The sequence below is a fragment of the Myotis myotis genome, unplaced genomic scaffold, assembly GCF_014108235.1.
Source record: "Myotis myotis isolate mMyoMyo1 unplaced genomic scaffold, mMyoMyo1.p scaffold_m19_p_2, whole genome shotgun sequence".
NCBI lineage: Eukaryota > Metazoa > Chordata > Mammalia > Chiroptera > Vespertilionidae > Myotis > Myotis myotis.
This window is the reverse complement of record NW_023416324.1, coordinates 67,508,836-67,526,646: the sequence shown is the minus strand read 5'-3', so window position 1 is coordinate 67,526,646 and position 17,811 is coordinate 67,508,836. Positions and strand designations below refer to the sequence as shown.

The window sequence follows — 17,811 nt, the reverse complement described above, 5'->3', positions numbered from 1 at the left end:
AAAATTTAACAAAGTTCTTGCTATAACCATCAGAGACATCTGAAATAAATCCATCCAATCTTGAAAGTATCAGATTTGACTTGATATAAAAATGTGGGATGATGAATGCTCTATATATATGAGAAAAAGAGCAATGGCCTCATGAAAAAATGGGCAAGAACAATAGAAAATATATAGATGCTTATACTTGCTGATAATAATGTGATGTACAAATTAAAAGTATGACTTACCCATTTCACCTAAAATTAGTAAGTAATTGCACCTTTACTGGGTCATTGAGTTAGCAAGGTTTGAGGAATCATATTGGCTCATGACAGTGCATATTGCTACAATTATATATACAAATTTCAAGTGCACAAAAACCTCTAACCCAGCACCTTTTGCTGGTTTTAATTTGTAGCATTTCATTGTAATGAACTGTCCCTTTTGCATAAAAAATTTCACAAAGTCCACATATAGGAATCTATTTTATAGATATGTTTGCTCTAGAGCAGCGGTTCTCAACCTGTGGGTCGCGACCCCTTTAGCGGTCGAATGACCCTTTCACAGGGGTCGCCTAAGACCATCCTGCATATCAGATATTTACATTATGATTCATAACAGTAGCAACATTACAGTTATGAAGTTGCAATGAAAATAATTTTATGGTTGGGTCACAACATGAGGAACTGTATTTAAAGGGCCAGAAGGTTGAGAACCACTGTTCTAGAGGAAGATGACATATGTGCTAGCATGTTCCAGTTGCAGCGTTGTTGAAATGACAAAAGGTTAAAACAACTCTAAAGTCATCTGTCAGGAACTAGTAATGTAAATCATGGGACATATGAATAAAAGAATACTCAACTGTCACTAAAATAAAGAGGGAAATACTATTTTTACTAACATGAGTAAACCTCTGAGTTTTATCATAAAGTGTAAAAAAGAAAGATGTAGAAATTGCTTAATTTAAATTATCACATGGACAAAATAATAAAAATTTTTCCCAATTCCAAACTGCTATTAAAATGAAGTTTTGCCTTCTTATTTGCTCACCAGAATAAAACACCTTTCTTGGGGGTATGCAACTCTATCAAAAGCCCAACATCTGTCCATAACACAGGGGCCAAAACAACCCCTCATTTCAAGCCGCCTTTCTATTTGACTTAATTCAATATAAATGACATAATTATGCCTAGTTGGGCCCTAATGGGTGACAGTTGTGGGTGTCATCAGTGCTTATTAGATACTTGTCTAATATATAAATGACCAATCAACTTGCAATACCTATTACATAGAAATTAGTCAGAAAATTACTTGAAATAAATGATTTTCTTTTTCAAAATGGAAAATATTTTATTATATATGTGTACTTCTATGATTAAAAAATAATTCACATTCATTGAAAGTAAATTCATAAGACACACATAAAAGGTTTGCTATAATTTTAAACCTTTAAAAATAATAGATAACAAAGAAAAAGAAAAACAGTGCTCAGCTCAAAAGTATGAAGTAGGTGAAGCACACAACATAAACCCATCCCTGTAATTATTACCTTGTTTTTACAAAAGGGAGCACTTCTGAATCCCAGAAACTCTCTATCTCTCCCACCCCAAAACCGCTCAATCTGACTCAAAGATAGCCACTGTCCTTTTCTAATCAGGAATGACGTTTGCCTGTTTATGAACTTTATGTAAATGGAATCAAATAACATATATCCTATAGTGTGAAGTTTATTTTATTCACCATTATCAGAGTATTCCAAGTTTTTGGGTTTAAGTGTATTTTGATTATTTTCATTACTATTACAAATTCCATTGTCTAATACACCACAGTTTATTTAGATATTTTAGATGGACCTTTGGTTACCATCAGTTTGGAGCTATTATCCATATTGCAACTATGATCATTCTCTGCATATTTTTTATGCACATGTATCCACATTTCTGCTGGGCACATTCTTAGTAATGAAATGGCCAGGTCATAGGGAACTTCAGTTCAACTTAAGTATATGTTTCCAAATAGTTTTCTGAGAATACTTCAAATCATCTTGATACTTACAATGGTTTCTAAAAGAGAAATGGCTTTTCTAGAGTCTTACTAGTCTAAAATAATTTGTGTATATTTAATGATTCCAGTGTTTCATAGTAACAGATAACAAATATAGTTTATATTTGTTTGGAAATGATGAAGGCATGACAACCAGCAGAATTATGAGTGGAATGAACTGGTTTAGAAATAGACATGTCTGATTAACCAGGCTCTGCATACTATCCCAGGAAGCAGGAGGTGTAAGATGGCTGGAGAAGATAGAAGAGGAGGGCAAGATAGGAGAAGAAGAAATGACAGGTGGAAATGAACAGAGGATGTTGGTTCTGGAAACTTTGGTGAAATTTACTGGACATATAATTTTAGGAAAAATTGGGCACCATGTAAAAAATAACAGCTCCTTTGAGTTACAAGACTTAAAAAATCTTTAGTGTTGAGAGTATTGTAGTTGTCCCCCATTTTCCCCCTCCTTCCCCTCTGCCCCGCCCCAGACTCCACCCAGTTCTCACCCTGCCCCACCCCAGGCCTTCATCACCCTGTTGTCTGTGTTCATAGGTAAAATCTTGTTTAATCTCTTCCTGCCCCTCTCCCCACTTCCCTCTGAGATTTGTCACTCTGTTTCATGTTTTTACGCCTCTGGTTCTATTTTATTCACCAGTTTATTTTGTTCATTAGATTTTTGTTCATTAAATTTCTTCTTCTACTTTCTCTTCTTCTGTTTCTGCTTCTCCTTCTCCCTCCTCTTCCTCTTCTTAAAGAATACCTTTCAACATTTCATGTAATACTGGTTTTGTATTGATGTGCTTCTCTAGCTTTTTCTTGTCTGTGAAACTCTTTATCTGACCTTCAATTCTCAATGACAGCTTTCTGGGCAGAGTGATCTTGAGTACAGGTCCTTGCGGTTCACCACCTTGCACATTTCTTGCCACTTCCTTCTGTCCTGCAAAATTTCTGTTGAGAAATAAGCTGGCAGTCATGTGAGCACTCCCTTGTAGGTAAATAACTGATTTTGCCTTGCTTTTAAGACTCTCTCTTTGTCTTTAACCATTGACATTTTAATTATGCTGTACCTTGGTGTGCATCTCTTTGGGTTCCTCTTGTTTGGGACTCTCTAAACTTCCTGGACTTGAAAGTCTATGTCTTTCACTAGATAGGGGAAGTTTTCTGCCATTATTTCTTTAAAATGGGTTTTACATTCCTTGTTCTCTCTCTTCTCCTTCGGGCATCCCCCAAATGCGAATGCTGGTATGCTTGAAGTTGTCCCAGAGGCTCGTTTTTATTTTTGGATTATTTTCTCTTTTGTTCTTCTGATTGGGTGTTTTTTGTTTTCTCATATTCCAAATCGTTGATTTGATTCTTGGAATCCTCTATTCTACTGTTGAAACCCTGTAAATTATTCTTTATTTAAGTTAGTGTATGCTTAATTTCTGACTGGTCCTTTATCATGTCTTTGACATTCTCACTAAGATCCTGGAAAGTCTAGTAAATCTCTTGATGCTTTCATTAATTCCCTTGAAGCTCTCATTAAGTCCTTGAAACTGTCATGAAGATCCTTGAGTAACCTTATAGCCATTGGTTTGAACTCTGTATACAGTAGTTTGCTTGCTTCCATTTCTTTCATTTGTGACATGTTTCTTTATCTCCACATGTTGCTTCCCAGTGTTTGTTTCTATATATTAAGTAGAGATGCTGTGTGTTCTAGAATTGGTAGAGTGGCCTTGTGTAATAGGTGTCCTGTAGGGCTCAGTGGCTCAGTCTCCCCAGTAACCTGAGCTGGGCACTCTAGGTACACCCTTGTGTGGGCTGTGTGCACAGTCATATAGTTGAGCCTTGATTGTTGTTGGCATCACTGGGAGGAATTGACTTCTAGGCCAATTGGCTATGAGGACCAGCTGTGACTACAGTGGGAGAGCTGCTGTGCAGGAAACACCCCTATGGAACAAGACTTGCTTCAGTGAAGCTTTGGTGCTCACTGAGTCTTCACCCAGAGTGTATCATTTTGGGATGTGTAGAGTTGCAATCTGGTATGGTCTGAAGCTGTCCACCAGGTACATTGGCCTAGGGCCTCCAGCGAGATACAAAATCAGCCTGAGGCCACCTGGCAGGAGCTACAGAGAGATCTGCAGATGGCTGCAATTTATATTAGGCTTGGAAGTGCCAGGTGAGGCCCAACTGTGAAATAAGGCAAGCTGGTGCTAGTGCTGGGTCTTGGGCCTTTTATTGATAGGTTTGGGGCATGCTGACAGCACATGCTGTCTGTTTGAGAGATTTTAGCAAAGTCTGAAGCCTGAGCCAGGACAGGCCATTCATATGGAAAAGCCACTGTAAACACCTTGTGTGCGGCTGCAAATTGGATGGGGTGGAGTCTCAGGGAATCACCAAAGTAGAGCAAACAGTGTGAACCAGGCTGATAGATACTCAGATATGGCCCCCGCCAGTCAGTTCTGTGACAGAGGAGGTCCCTGCATAGGAGCAATGACCCCTGTGAGCACCGCATTTGGGAGAAAGCCTACCACCCTGCCTGATTTCTTGCCCTGTTGCCAGACAATCCAGTTGCTCCCCGTGTGTGTCTGAGTCCCCCAAAGTCACCCAGCACTGAAGCTCAGAGGGATCAAGTCCAAGTAACTTCATGCACTGGCCCTGTAAAAGAAACACCTGGGTCTCTAGCAGCCACTGTGTTACTCAGCCACAATCCCCACTGGTTTTTATAGCCTGTAGTTACAGGGACTTCTCTTCCCAGTTCTGGAACACTGGACTGGGGGTCTGGTGTGTGGCGAGACCCCCTGTTTATTACTGGCAGCCTCTATAGAAATGATTTCTCTCCTGATTAAAAAGAATGGCACACGTGGGTTTCTCACCAGCCGGTTCTGTGCCTCTGCCCCTCCTACCAGTCTCAAGGTGTTTTCTTTTTAACTTCCCTAGTTGTAGGACTTCCATTCAGCTAGCTTTCAGGAGGTTCTGACTGATGGTTGTTCTGTATTTTAGCTGTAATTTGAATGTGGTTGTGGGAGGCATTGGGTACTGGCATTTACCTATGCCACCATTTTGATTCTCTGTCAGTTATAAGACTTGATGTCCTTCTTCAGGTTTGGTCATATTCTACCATTTGGGAAGGATAAATCCTAGGTAGCTGGAAACTCACTGACCTAACTCAGGTGTTCAATTTGGAGCTGGAGCACCTCAAGTTACACAGAAGAAGCCCATTTACATAAAAAATCCACAATGTTCTGGGATCTTGGACTCTGCAGAGAGCACTTAGAAGCCTGGATCAAGAAATGCAAAGACGTTTACACTTTCTGGAGTGAACTATTTTCTGAGACTGTGCTACTTTTATGAAGTCCATTTTATCAAAAGTGCTCATCTTAAAGGCTTTGGAGGTTTAATAATGACAAGTAGGACAAGGACAAGGACAAGTCAATTAATAAGCGAGGAGGTTAGCTTCTCAATTAAGTGAATGGCAGGGTGAGCACACACATGGCCAATAAAAATTTATTGATCTGACCAGTCATTCCAATGTGAGTTCATTTTCACTCTTGCTAATAGCAAAAAAAATATTAATTACTATGTGCCCAGAACTTTAAAAATGTTAACATTAATTCTCATGACAAGGCTATGAAGTGAGAAAACTAAGATAGCAAGAAAGTAAATGACTCAAAGTCACAAATCACAGAATGGGAAAATGCAATCTGAAACATGCATTTTGATTCTAAACCAGTGGTTCTCAACCTTCCTAATGCCGCAACCCTTTAATACAGTTCCTCATGTTGTGGTGACCTCCAATTTCATTGTTACAAAGTAAACATAATTAAAGCATAGTGATTAATCACAAAAACAATATATAATTATATGTGTTTTCCGATGGTCTTAGGCGACCCCTGTGAAAGGGTCGTTCGACCCCCAAAGAGGTCACGACCCACAGGTTAAGAATCTAAACCTATGCTATTAAGAACTATACTGCACTGTTTCTATATATGGTCAATATCCCTACTGAGTATTCTAACATACTATAATTCTGTTTTAAAATGTGTAGCAAATTCTGGTTTTTCTCCCCCCTCAAAAAAATTTTGTTCTGCTTTTTTTTTTTTTCCTTAGCAGATGGCCACACATCTAGGGTCTTTATTTCCTATATTGCAGCTAGGTATTTCCTTTTGTTTAAATTTTCACAATGAAATATGAGTACACATGGATTTTGTCATAATCTTGTCTGGGCCATAAAACATTCCATAAGCAGTTTGACTTTCTCACTTTTCCAGTCTCATGGTCTGGAGTCCAGATACATGCATCAGAATCCTAGAAAATTTGGTCTATAATATTGAGGCAGTAAAGTTAGAATATGGAACAAACATCTCAAGCTCTACCTTTTCCCTTTTCATTCTTGGCTGTAACATTGAATATGTGACCTTCACTGATCACCTGTTCCCCATTTCCTCCTCCCTGATTTCTTGTAATTGAGCCAAGCAGAACTGATCTCAACAAGATTTGGTAGCCATACTGACTTAAAAGTGGCCAACAGGGTCATTATAATATCTTTATAATGAATCTGCATTATGGTTTTGGGACACCCCCTCTCATCTCTCACAGTTGTCATGACAGTCCTGGGAGGACCAAAAAAGAAATCATTATTTGGAGAGGAAGGACAAGGACAGGCTGCATGGGCATTCAGCCCACCAGGGTCAGAAGACAAGGGCCATGCTATATACCCCTTCGCCCATGTTAATGAACATTTTTCTCTATATTACTGGCACCTGAAGATGCTTTAGAATGAGCATTATGGAACGATGAGACCTGCAACTCAAGTTAAAATTTCTCTTAAATTATCTACACGTAACTTAAGTGGACAAATCCAGGCAAGTATTGCAAATGTGTAAAGGGGGTACTTCTTGAGGTGTGGCCCAACAATAGTGCACTTACATATGTCTTCACACCCAATTGGATGCAGTAGGCATGGAGGGGGCCTCACCAGGTGACTCTTGGGAAGTTTTTTTCCCCAAATTATGTCTGTGGGACCAGGATGAGGTGCTTTTTCACATCAGGCACATTTACAGGTCATTACAGGGGAATAAGAAGAGTACTTTTAAGGTTCCCTGAAGGAAGAATGACTAGGGACTGCTGGTGATTGCATCAGTGATGTGGCACAAGGCTGTCTCACTTCATGTGAAAGCAGACAAGTGAAGGCAGGCACCATGGGCTGAATGTGAGTGGAGCTGGGGCACAATGGTACTGCCAGAGTCTCTCAGAATGTGACATGAGAGAAACTGGATTTTATAAATCCATGTGCAATCCTAGCATTCCAGTGTACAGGAGATTGTACCAGAAGCTCTGTCTTCCCCCAAATATTCATCCTAAAAATTAGAAATCTCTGTAATATCAGTTTTCCCATTAAGCTCTGTGTTCCAGGTGCAGGAGGAACAAAGAGGCACATACTTTTCCTCTAGTGATGTAATCTTAGTCCAACATAACATATTTTACCCAGCCAATCCACCAAGCAAGTTCCATTGCATACACTGTGTATAATTCTGAGACTCTATTCTTTTAGTCTGGATATTTCAATGCATAGCAATATTGAAGGTACTTTTAATTTTGTTTTGTTTTTACTTTTTTGTCACAGCGGGTTACTCTCTTCAATTCCAGAATTCCATAAGCCCATGAATCTTGTCTTTGAGGGGCCCTTATTTTTTTGTACTTGATTTTTCTCAATTGAAGAATTGCACTCAACAGAATTTTGAACAGAGAGTTTATGTTTCTCGGGTTGGGAGGGGTGGGGATAGTATATCAGCAGCTTTATGGTCTTCTGCCAAGCTCTGTGTACATGTTCAAATGAGACTCTCCTTGTCTAAGATTTTCCACTAGGCCAGTGGTCGGCAAACTCATTAGTCAACAGAGCCAAATATCAACAGTACAACGATCGAAATTTCTTTTGAGAACCAAATTTTTTAAACTTAAACTATATGGGTAGGTACATTGTTATTAACTTAATTAGGGTACTCCTAAGATGACCCTTGCTAAAAACGTCCTTAATTTGATTGAGGTACATTTGCTGAGGTCGACCCCCTCCAACTCTCCCATCCACGCTCGTCTTTTATACTTGTTTGGTCTATCTCCTTTCATTCATCCTCTCTGTATGTCCAAACCATCTCAACATACCTTTCTCAATCCTCGACACTACATCTTCTTTCACTCACCTCCACAACATTCCCTAAAATTAACTAACCACTGCACAATGAGACTGCTGACTGACTGGCTCACTCAACTCATGCATGAATCCCGCGCGCCTCCCCGGAGCTGCTGCTGTGTATCCCGTGGCCCGCCTGCTCCGCATCTCCCATCTCCCGCCCGCCCAACCGACACCCCCCACTTCTTCTAAGGCCACTTCTTCAAAATAGACTCGCCCAGGCCAAAAAACGACTTCTGCGCATGGGCCACGAAGTTTCAATCGCACTGTATGTGTGCACCCGCATGTAGTAGTATTTTGTGGAAGAGCCACACTCAAGGGGCCAAAGAGCTGCATGTGGCTCGCGAGCCATGGTTTGCCGACCACTGCACTAGTCCATAAAGCTGAGTATGGACTTGGTGCCAAAAAAATACATTTTCAACAACAAGAAGGTTGGTAATTTTTTTCTGGAGTTAAAATAACAGAACATGCAAAAATTTTATTCCAATTAAATCAAACCTAATTAACTTCCATCAATTTAAGAACACATTTTAATTAATCTTCCTTTACCAATATTACATTTTTATGACTTAGAGTTATAGAATATATTTTTTAGAGATACTTTCTCTTGCAATAATTTCCCACCATGGAAGCTGGGAGAAGACGCAAATGTATTTTTCTTCAAAATAATAATAATAATAAAATTAAAAATAAGTTAATAAACATTAAAACATGATAAAAATAACAATAATAAAATATTAACTTGAAGGCTAAAATAATTATCTATCCTTATAGTCTTTATGTCTAGATTCACATTTTAATATTGCAGCCTTCTGAAATAAAAAAATAAAAAAACAATAAAGAAAAAAGAGAGAGAAGAGGAATGCAGGCTCTTGGATCCAGTTGATAAGAAAGAACTCTCTTTCTTTGAGTTGATTTGTTGCCTAACACTCATCTTGCATCAATCTCTGTATCTCAGTAAATACAGGGTCACAATACTAACCCAGCTTATGTTCAACTTTAAATATTGCCGAGTTGGAACAAAGGTCCTTTAAAGCTGTCTCTATATTGGTGCATATAGTTTTAGAGATATGACAGAAATTTTCAACTCTAAATATTTGTATGATTCTATTTTTAAAGATGATCTCATGGCTACCAACGTAGAGATTAAATCTTTTTAGCTGCTCCTGCATCTAGGTGGCACAATGTGCACATGGAGTGTGAGCAGAATTACAAGTATGTTACTTGTGGGTCTGGCTCAGGAAACTTTGAGCTTATTTGTCACCAGTTATTCTTTTCCATTTACTGTCTAGATAACAGATGTGGGTAACTCATCATTAAACTTTACAGATGTGTATAATGCCTTAGTGGATAGAGAACAACAGAATGGAAGGAACCTGAAATCTCTGAAAGACCAGGTTGAGCCTAGAGTGGTGGAACTGTAATAAGCTGTAGCATCAGCCTCTTAAATGATTTTTTAAAAATTGAGATGCAATTCATATACCATAAAATTCACCCATTTAAAACGTGTTTTTTTCATGTGTTAAGATATGTACAACCATCACCACTTAAGTTTAGATAATTTTTATCAACTTGAAAGTGAAACCTAGTACACTTTAGCTTTTACCTCCCTGCTTCCCCCACAGCCCTGCCCCAACCCTAAGGAACCAACTTTACTTTCATGTCTATGAATTTGGCTGTTTTGGGCATTTCATATGAATGGAACACTAAAGTATATGATCTTTGTAATGGCTTCCTTCACTTAGCATAATGCTCTCAAGGCTCATCCATAAAATGGATTTCCAACATGGCTCTGAGCATGCCTAGTAACCATCAAGGTCTCCACCTTCCTGTGCAACATTGTCCATGATCCCGGTCCCAGTTGATTTTTCTACTTTATTCCTAGTGAACCAGCTACACTGGCTACATTGGACCTGGCTGATATCTAGGATTTACCTCCTACTTTTGTATATTTGCTCATTTCCTTCCTTTGCCTTAAAATATCTTTCCTCCAATCCCTCTTTTTTCAAAAGTGAGTCATTCTTTAAGACCCAACAGAAATAAGACTTTTCTGTGAAGCCATCTATAAACCTTCCCAACCCTTCCTAATATAAATAACTGTTGCTTTTGTAGACACAAGCACCTTTTCTCTAACATCATTTGTTAACACTGATCACTTCTTGCGAAATGTACCACCACATATTGCAGGAAAACAAGAGCATTGCCCAAATTAAAAATCCCAAATATAGACAAGTTATAGAGACTGATAAACTAGTATTGCACAATGTGATTACATTACAACTCTGAAAATAAGAAGTCTAGGATATAAATTCATATTAAAAGACAAGCATTCACATGAGTGCATGATTGGTAGTATTATATTTCATATATTAAAGGAGGAAATTTCAATTTTCATATTTTTATGTTATGATATTTATTCAATGCAACAGCTTTCTTGGAACAAGTTTTTCATTTTAGTAATCTACTTATGATAAATCTATAAAAATAAATCTAACATCTAGCTGCTGCTACTTTGTTTTTACAATGTTGTCAAAGAGCCAATTTCAACCAAACATATTGGTGAAAGGGGAATTAACATTTTAATGTCTTTGAAACCAACTTAGAATATTCCAGACAGAGAAAAATAAGCAATGATAGTAACCCAATATTGTTCCAGTAACACAACTCCTACATATATCCACCCAGAAGGCAACAGGTGTAACAAAAGATTACTTTCATTACACAGTTTTGTTCATGGCCTAATGCAGTGAAATCCCTTACAATCACATATATTTTGTTTCTGAATTATTATTCATATGAAAATGCAAATATGGGGAATGCAGCTTAATAGAAGATAAAAGCAGACAATATAGCCAATATTTGTGACACTTGTCAACTTTCAAAAACTTGTTGATGGCTAAGATTTCTTTGTTCATTTTGAATGGTCACTTTTTGAGTTTGTATTTTTATATTATTTTAAGAAACACTCAGAATATAAACCCAGGACCCTTTTAATCTCCCACAGAGCCAACACACACACACACACACACACACACACTGGAAAAATATGCTACAAAATACTAGCGGTTATCTCTTGATTGGAAAAACAGGAGTCTTATGCACACAGTTATTGATAATGAGGAAGGATAAATTAATAATGAGTTTTTTAAAAGCCAGAAATGAAAAGGCAGTCTTAGCATAAAATTAAAGCAACAAAAATACCCCTGAGGGACAGGCTGCAGCCTTCTCTCAGCCAGCGGTTACGGGCTCACATTCAGCCCAGCAGCTCTGTGTTCACTGTGCGGTCGGGGAACACACGCCCCTTGAGGAGGAGCTGTCAGCGTGGGATTTCCGAGCTGGGTGTGGAAGAAATGGCATTCACCCTGCTTGCCTTCGGGGGAGGGGGAGAGGAGATGAAAATCAACACTTTAACTTTCCACAAAAGGTTGTGTCCTTTCGATTTCGGTTCTTCTCAACCCAACTCATAACTGCTTGCCTATAAAATCCCACTCAGTTTTCAGCTTCTAAAGAGAACTGTGAGGACCCTGGGGAGCCAGACTCCGGAGGACGGGAGAGGCGAGAATTTATTTGCTGTCTGCAGCTTAGGAGACAGGTAAATTGGCTCAGAGACGTGGATTTCCATGCACATGTGCATTAACTAACATCAACAATAACAAAGCGTGCTCCAGCGCAGCACACCTGGCACTGGAGGTGAAGGCCTTGGAGGCAGCTGGACGATGGTGGGGGCAGAGGAGGGGTGGCTGGAGGGACTGTAAATTGGAGGCAGCTCAGCCCCTCTGTTTGGATGGAAGGCTGCGGCAGCGGTCACAGCTTGTTTCTGGGATGGGCTGCTCCTTCTTGGGCACCCTCCCAGGCTGCACAAAGAGCCCTGCCTGGGAACAGGAGGAGTGCATCCTCCATCACCTGCTTGAAGGGGCTGAAGTCCTTTCTGTGACTGAGGAACCAAACTATCCTTTCCTAAGAAGCGCTGGTTGCAGTCACTTCCTCCATCTTTCCCCTCCCCATCTCACACATTTCCCTGATGTCTGTGGGACATTGATAAAACAGAGAGAAGATGATCCTTAACATACAATTTAAACATTAAAACATTCTTTATTGCATTAACTGTATTTAGTATTCCAAAGATTCTATAAAGTGATATTTAGATGAAATACTTCATTCTCACATATTTTAATCAACGATTAAAAATAACTATAAGATCTAAGATGGGTTTTTATTCTGCAGTTTCCAAATGTTTAGTCCCTACCAAAAAATTACATCAATTATTGTTTTTAGGTTCAGTTGTTTTGCTGAGTCCTCTGTAAGAATGAAAACAAAATTCCTCAGCTTTTTTTTTTTTTAAGTTTTGTAAAGTAGCAACAGAGAAGTGGGAGGAGGAGAGGGTGCAAGGAGGAGTGAGAAGGACCTGGGAGTTTGTCCTGGGATACACTGACCTGAGGAGCTGTGGGACAGAAGTGGGAATTCAACTTTCTTTTGCAAACAACTTGATCCTGAGCTTGTCTTTCAATTTCTGATTCAAAATGAACTCTAAGGAATGGAGAGGTAGGGACACCTGTAGCCTGGTAGCCTGGACTGCAGGTTCACTTGCTGGCTTTAGCTCCCTCATTAGGAGCAGTGGTAGCTGTGAGGTGACAACCTTGCAGCATGTCACATAACCAGGGCAGTGGCCAGTGGAGGGGAAAAGAAGGGCGCATGGAGAGGTAAGAGATTAGGGAATGGAGTGGGGCCGGAGGCAGCTTCTTCATGCATGAGCTCAATGTTCCTCATTATAATGTGCATTAGGATACATTATGGCTTTTAATTCTGATTCCCCATGAGATTCACCTCCTACACATTTTTTAAGATTTTGTTTTTTAATTTAATTATTATTATTTTTTTTATCAAGAGCAACCTTGGCTCAGGTAGCTCTGGCTTGTCTTTGTTTATTGGGTGAAAAAAAAAAAAAGGAAAGAAAGATGACCAAACATAGATGATCTGCATTATGATTGTGGCTTCACCTCCAGCTCCCAGTCACATCCTTAAAAGTTGGGAAAGGAGCAGGCAGTCCCCTGGACACCGCTATAATTCACTGCTCAGGCCAAAACTTGCTTAGGCCAACTCTCAGCTCAGCTTCATTCTTGGTATGTTCTAAAAATTAGGACAAACCAGCATAGCACTTTCTGGAATATAAGAAGTACTTTCTCCTTCCTAACAAAGTCCTAGGTCAGACATGTCCAGGAATTATGCACAGCCACTTGATATTTTCAGATGGAGATATATATATATATATATATATGTATATATATATATATATATATATATATATATTTTATTGATTTTTTACAGAAAAGAAGGGAGAGGGATAGAGAGTTAGAAACATCGATGAGGGAGATCGATCGGCTGCCTCCTGCATGCCCCTCACTGGGGATGTGCTTGCAACCAAGGTACATGCCCTTGACCGGAATCAAACCCAGGACCCTTGAGTCCGCAGGCTGATGCTCTATCCATTGAGCCAAACTGGTTCGGCTTCACATGGATATTTTTAACAGGACATGGAGAATGCAGAATTCGTGAGGTCTTCTTGATATTCTTTATTGACTGTTTTATTAATATATGCTTTTTCTTGTTTTATAACATAAGTCTATCTTTAAATTTTGATGCACCCTTCATTTTGGAAAACAAAATAAATATCACATGACTCAGTTTGCCTGAACAAGGGATGACTGTTAAGCTTTGTGGCCAAAAGAATTTTGAAGACTTATAAAAAAGGAGAAAAATCAAAAGCTGTTTCTCTTCTGAAACCCCAAACTTTTTCAGTCCCTTCAGTATCATAATTAGATACTACATTTTATTGGTCTGTCATATGTCAAACCAAATTGTCAAGCTAAAACCTCAGGTTTTGATGAATACTAGTCATACTCATCAGTAGTTCTATAGCTCTCCTCAGCAACTAGGACCATGAGACAGAGAGATGCATGAAACCTGTGGATGCACAATTCTTGGCCATGTCCCCAGGTTGTCCTAGTCTCAGGCAGATCCTTCCTCAGCATCCACCTCACTATCCTCTTAGCAGCTGGTTAAAACTCAGGGATGGGGACAGGATATTCACATGAGGTGATGGCTTTGCTTCTCAGTGGTGACCCTGGTATAAGGTAGAGCCACTCAACTGCATTATAAGATGCAACTGCCTAGTGCACCAGCAATAACATTCAATCTGAGGTCCTCATAGCATTGGGAACACCTGGCCCTTGCAGAGATACACTGCAAGTATAGAACCAAACAAAGATGAATTTTTCATTGCAGGGCTTGGCCTATGCTTACTGTGCCAGAAATAAAGTAAAACACGCACACTGTCTTAAAATGATGGGTGCTTTGCACAACTTTGCTTCAGAGAATAACATTGCAATCATTTCTACCGGGATTTCTTCTAGGTTTGCAGGTTGCCATGGCTTCTAGACCCAACATGACGGCCCCCATTTGCCTGGTGGAAAACAACAATGAGCATCTGTCAGTGAATCAGAAAGCTCTAGAGATTCTTGGCCAGATTTCTCAGCCAGTGGTGGTCGTGGCCATTGTAGGACTGTATCGAACAGGCAAATCCTACTTGATGAATCGGCTTGCAGGACAGAATCACGGTGAGTGGTGTCTCAGGCAGAGGACAATTCTTTGACTCTACCTATATCAATATCAGGGTTTCTTAGTTTTCTTCACTAGTCACATGAAGAAAGAGGTAGATTCCTTTCAATAAACCAATCTTCTAATTCTTATCACTAAATTATTACCTTAATGTATTCTGTTACCATATTCTATGTTTTACTCCTGTTCAGGGAAATCTATCCTACTAATGCATAGACCCCTTCTTTTACCTGTGCAAGCACTGGGGTTTTGAAATTGTGCCTCCTCTCTCATAACATGTTTTGCTTTCTCTGTAGAATATTCCCATCAACATATAATGATGTTTGAATATCTGTCATCATGTTTAAAGATTTTTGTGAGTTCACATCCCATTGTGGCAAATATCCCCTCCCATATGCTCTGCCATGTTTTTATCATTTTGACTGGAAAATATATTATCTCAATTTTTTTCTTTAGATGTCTCCCTTCTATCCACTTCTGTCCATCTTTAGTAGACCATTCTTTTAAAATGTCCTTTTGATGGTCTTCAGTAACCTTTCTTATATCTGGTTCATTGTGAGCCCATGCTGGGTAACATTCTCACGGTTAACATTCATCTCCTATTTGAAATAGATGACACACAAAGTAAAGCATTTTTTACAAAATAGAGAAAGCACCATCTTACATTCTGGAGTATTTCTATTCCAAAACATCTGACTGTGTAGCCCCTTGGCTGCTTAGATTGTCTGTTGTCACTGTGGCTTGGGTCTCCCCTTCCTTTATAGGTTTCCCTCTGGGCTCTACGGTGCAGTCTGAAACCAAGGGCATCTGGATGTGGTGTGTGCCTCACCCTACTAAGCCTGATTGCACTCTGGTCCTTCTGGACACTGAGGGCCTGGGCGATGTGGAAAAGGTAAGGCAGAGGGTCACAGATAAGTTGTTTTCAATCTGGATAGTCTCATAACAAACTCTTTAACTTAACTGCTTGATCTTTTTGTGAAATCTAGAAATCCAACTATATATCAGGCAAATGCTCACTTGTTTGACTCTTATTTATAGGTGAGGTGTCATGGTACATTGTGTAAATTTTTTTCTATTTCTCGGCACTCATGGATAATTTGATTCAATTTAATAAACAATTGCTGAGCACCATATTCCCCGGTCTCTAAGTTAGTACTGTAGATACTAGTGACCCATGTAAAATCCCTGCTCTCAATGAGTCTGCAGTTTTCTGGTGAAGTTCACCAAGTACTCACCAAGAATTCTGGAAGACTTCAAGACACCTCTGAATGGGATGGTTCTATAAAAGCATAGGTTTATCTTTCAACAAAATTTAAAATGAGTTTTTGATATTTTAGTTTTTTACAGAAGGGTAAAATGAATGATTTCTCCTTTTCTGCTTTTGTTTGAGACTTATTTGGAAATAGTACCTAAATTTCTACAACTTTCTATTTCTACCCAAAGAAGATTTAGAAATTTTGTGTTTATTTTGTGTATCAAACAGTCTTGCTGTCTAAATAACCTTTTGTTTGTCATAAGTACCACTTCTTAGTATAATCATTTTTTTTTTTTAAAATTGAGCTTTGGAAGATAAATCCTCCAAGAATTTCGAGGTATATTTCCAGGTATATTCCACTTTTACTCTAAGGATCAACTTTAGATAGTGTTTATAATAGAAAGAAAAGTCTGTATTGTGCCATTATTTAGACCTGCTGTGTTTTATACAAACAAATTAACTCCTCCTTTAAGGTCCCTCATCTGGTTGCACAGCTCACGGTTTAGCTTTAACTTCTTTTTTTCTGAGGGAAGCATGCTTCAGTTTATTGGCATTGCCAATCTATCAACAAGACAGGTGTTATTTTCCCCATGAAGTGAGATGGTTTTCAATCTGCCATAACCTGTGCCCACACATCTTCACTTTGAAAATGTAGCATTTCAAGCTTTAGTCAGGGTACATTATTCCTTCTTCACTTTCACAATTTTGATGCTGCTGCTGAAGGTCTTCTCGGCGCTTGCTTTGAATTCAATTTTCAGTGCATTCCTCACTGTTTTTGCGCTGATGTGGGAGTCGTGGATGTAGCTGAGTCCAGCCTGTCGTCAGTAGGCCACCATGATGCTGTGAGAGGGGGGAGAGTTGGGCTGAATCATGAGGACACCTCAATGTTGACTCAGGTCTCGACCCAGCCCAACTTTAACTTCTTGACCTACCCTCTGTTCTAGTCAGATCAAACAACTCTCCTTTTATGAGAAGAGACCTCTGTATGCTGCCATGTCTACTTTTGCTTCTGTGGGTCTTTCCACCTGTAGGATATCTTCATTTATTCAAATTCACACTCTACGAAGTCTTTAATTTTCAGTCAAGATGCTGAGGAAGACTTCATGTTATGTAAAACTTTCCATCTTCCAGAGCTCTGGTCTTCCATGATGGACTTGTAAATTTTAATTTACTATTTTTTAAAATTTATCTTTAATATTGAAAGTATTGCAGATCTCTCCCTTCCCCTCTCCCATTGATGCTTTCTTCCCATTTCCATCACCTCCGCAGAACTTCACCATGCTATTGTCAGTGTCGATAGATTGTGCATTCAGGTATACAAGTTCTTTGATTGATCTCTTTCCTCCCCCCCTTAATTTACTATTATAGCTACAGGTTCTAATGATTATACATGTTATTAAGATGTAAGCCTCATGTAGATATTATTCTTGTTATATTCATTGCTACAGATGTTTGTCATGGTTTTGAAATAGTCACCTTGAAAGTAATATTTGTCATTTTAAACTGCTTTTTAATTTTAACAACAGTGGAAATATTCAGTAGTTTCCCATAAACACTTCTTGGATATATCCCCAGTTATGTTAACTATGGAATATTTTATATAGTCCATGACCAACAAATATATGTAGAATAAATATGTGCTAATACCATTCATTGAACCTAATAGCACACCAGGTGCTGCACTGTTATTTTATGTTATTTTATTTCATCTGATTCACTAAAAAGAAAACTGTGTGATGACAGA

General features: G+C 39.0%; 1 protein-coding gene and 1 pseudogene across 1 annotated transcript in view; one reads left to right on the top strand and one right to left on the bottom strand.

Annotated features, from left to right (window-relative positions):
• Positions 1 to 11,623: 11,623 nt before the first annotated feature.
• Positions 11,624 to 17,811, top strand: part of LOC118675953 (guanylate-binding protein 6-like) — a 134,264-nt gene continuing 128,076 nt past the window's right edge. The window contains exons 1-3 of the mRNA XM_036349030.1: positions 11,624 to 11,789; positions 14,608 to 14,811; positions 15,577 to 15,704. Of these exons, the coding sequence (XP_036204923.1) occupies positions 14,622 to 14,811; positions 15,577 to 15,704 (318 nt within the window). The 5' untranslated portion in view covers positions 11,624 to 11,789; positions 14,608 to 14,621. The remainder of the gene's footprint in view (positions 11,790 to 14,607; positions 14,812 to 15,576; positions 15,705 to 17,811) is intronic.
• On the bottom strand, positions 16,685 to 16,903 carry LOC118675955 (annotated as a pseudogene).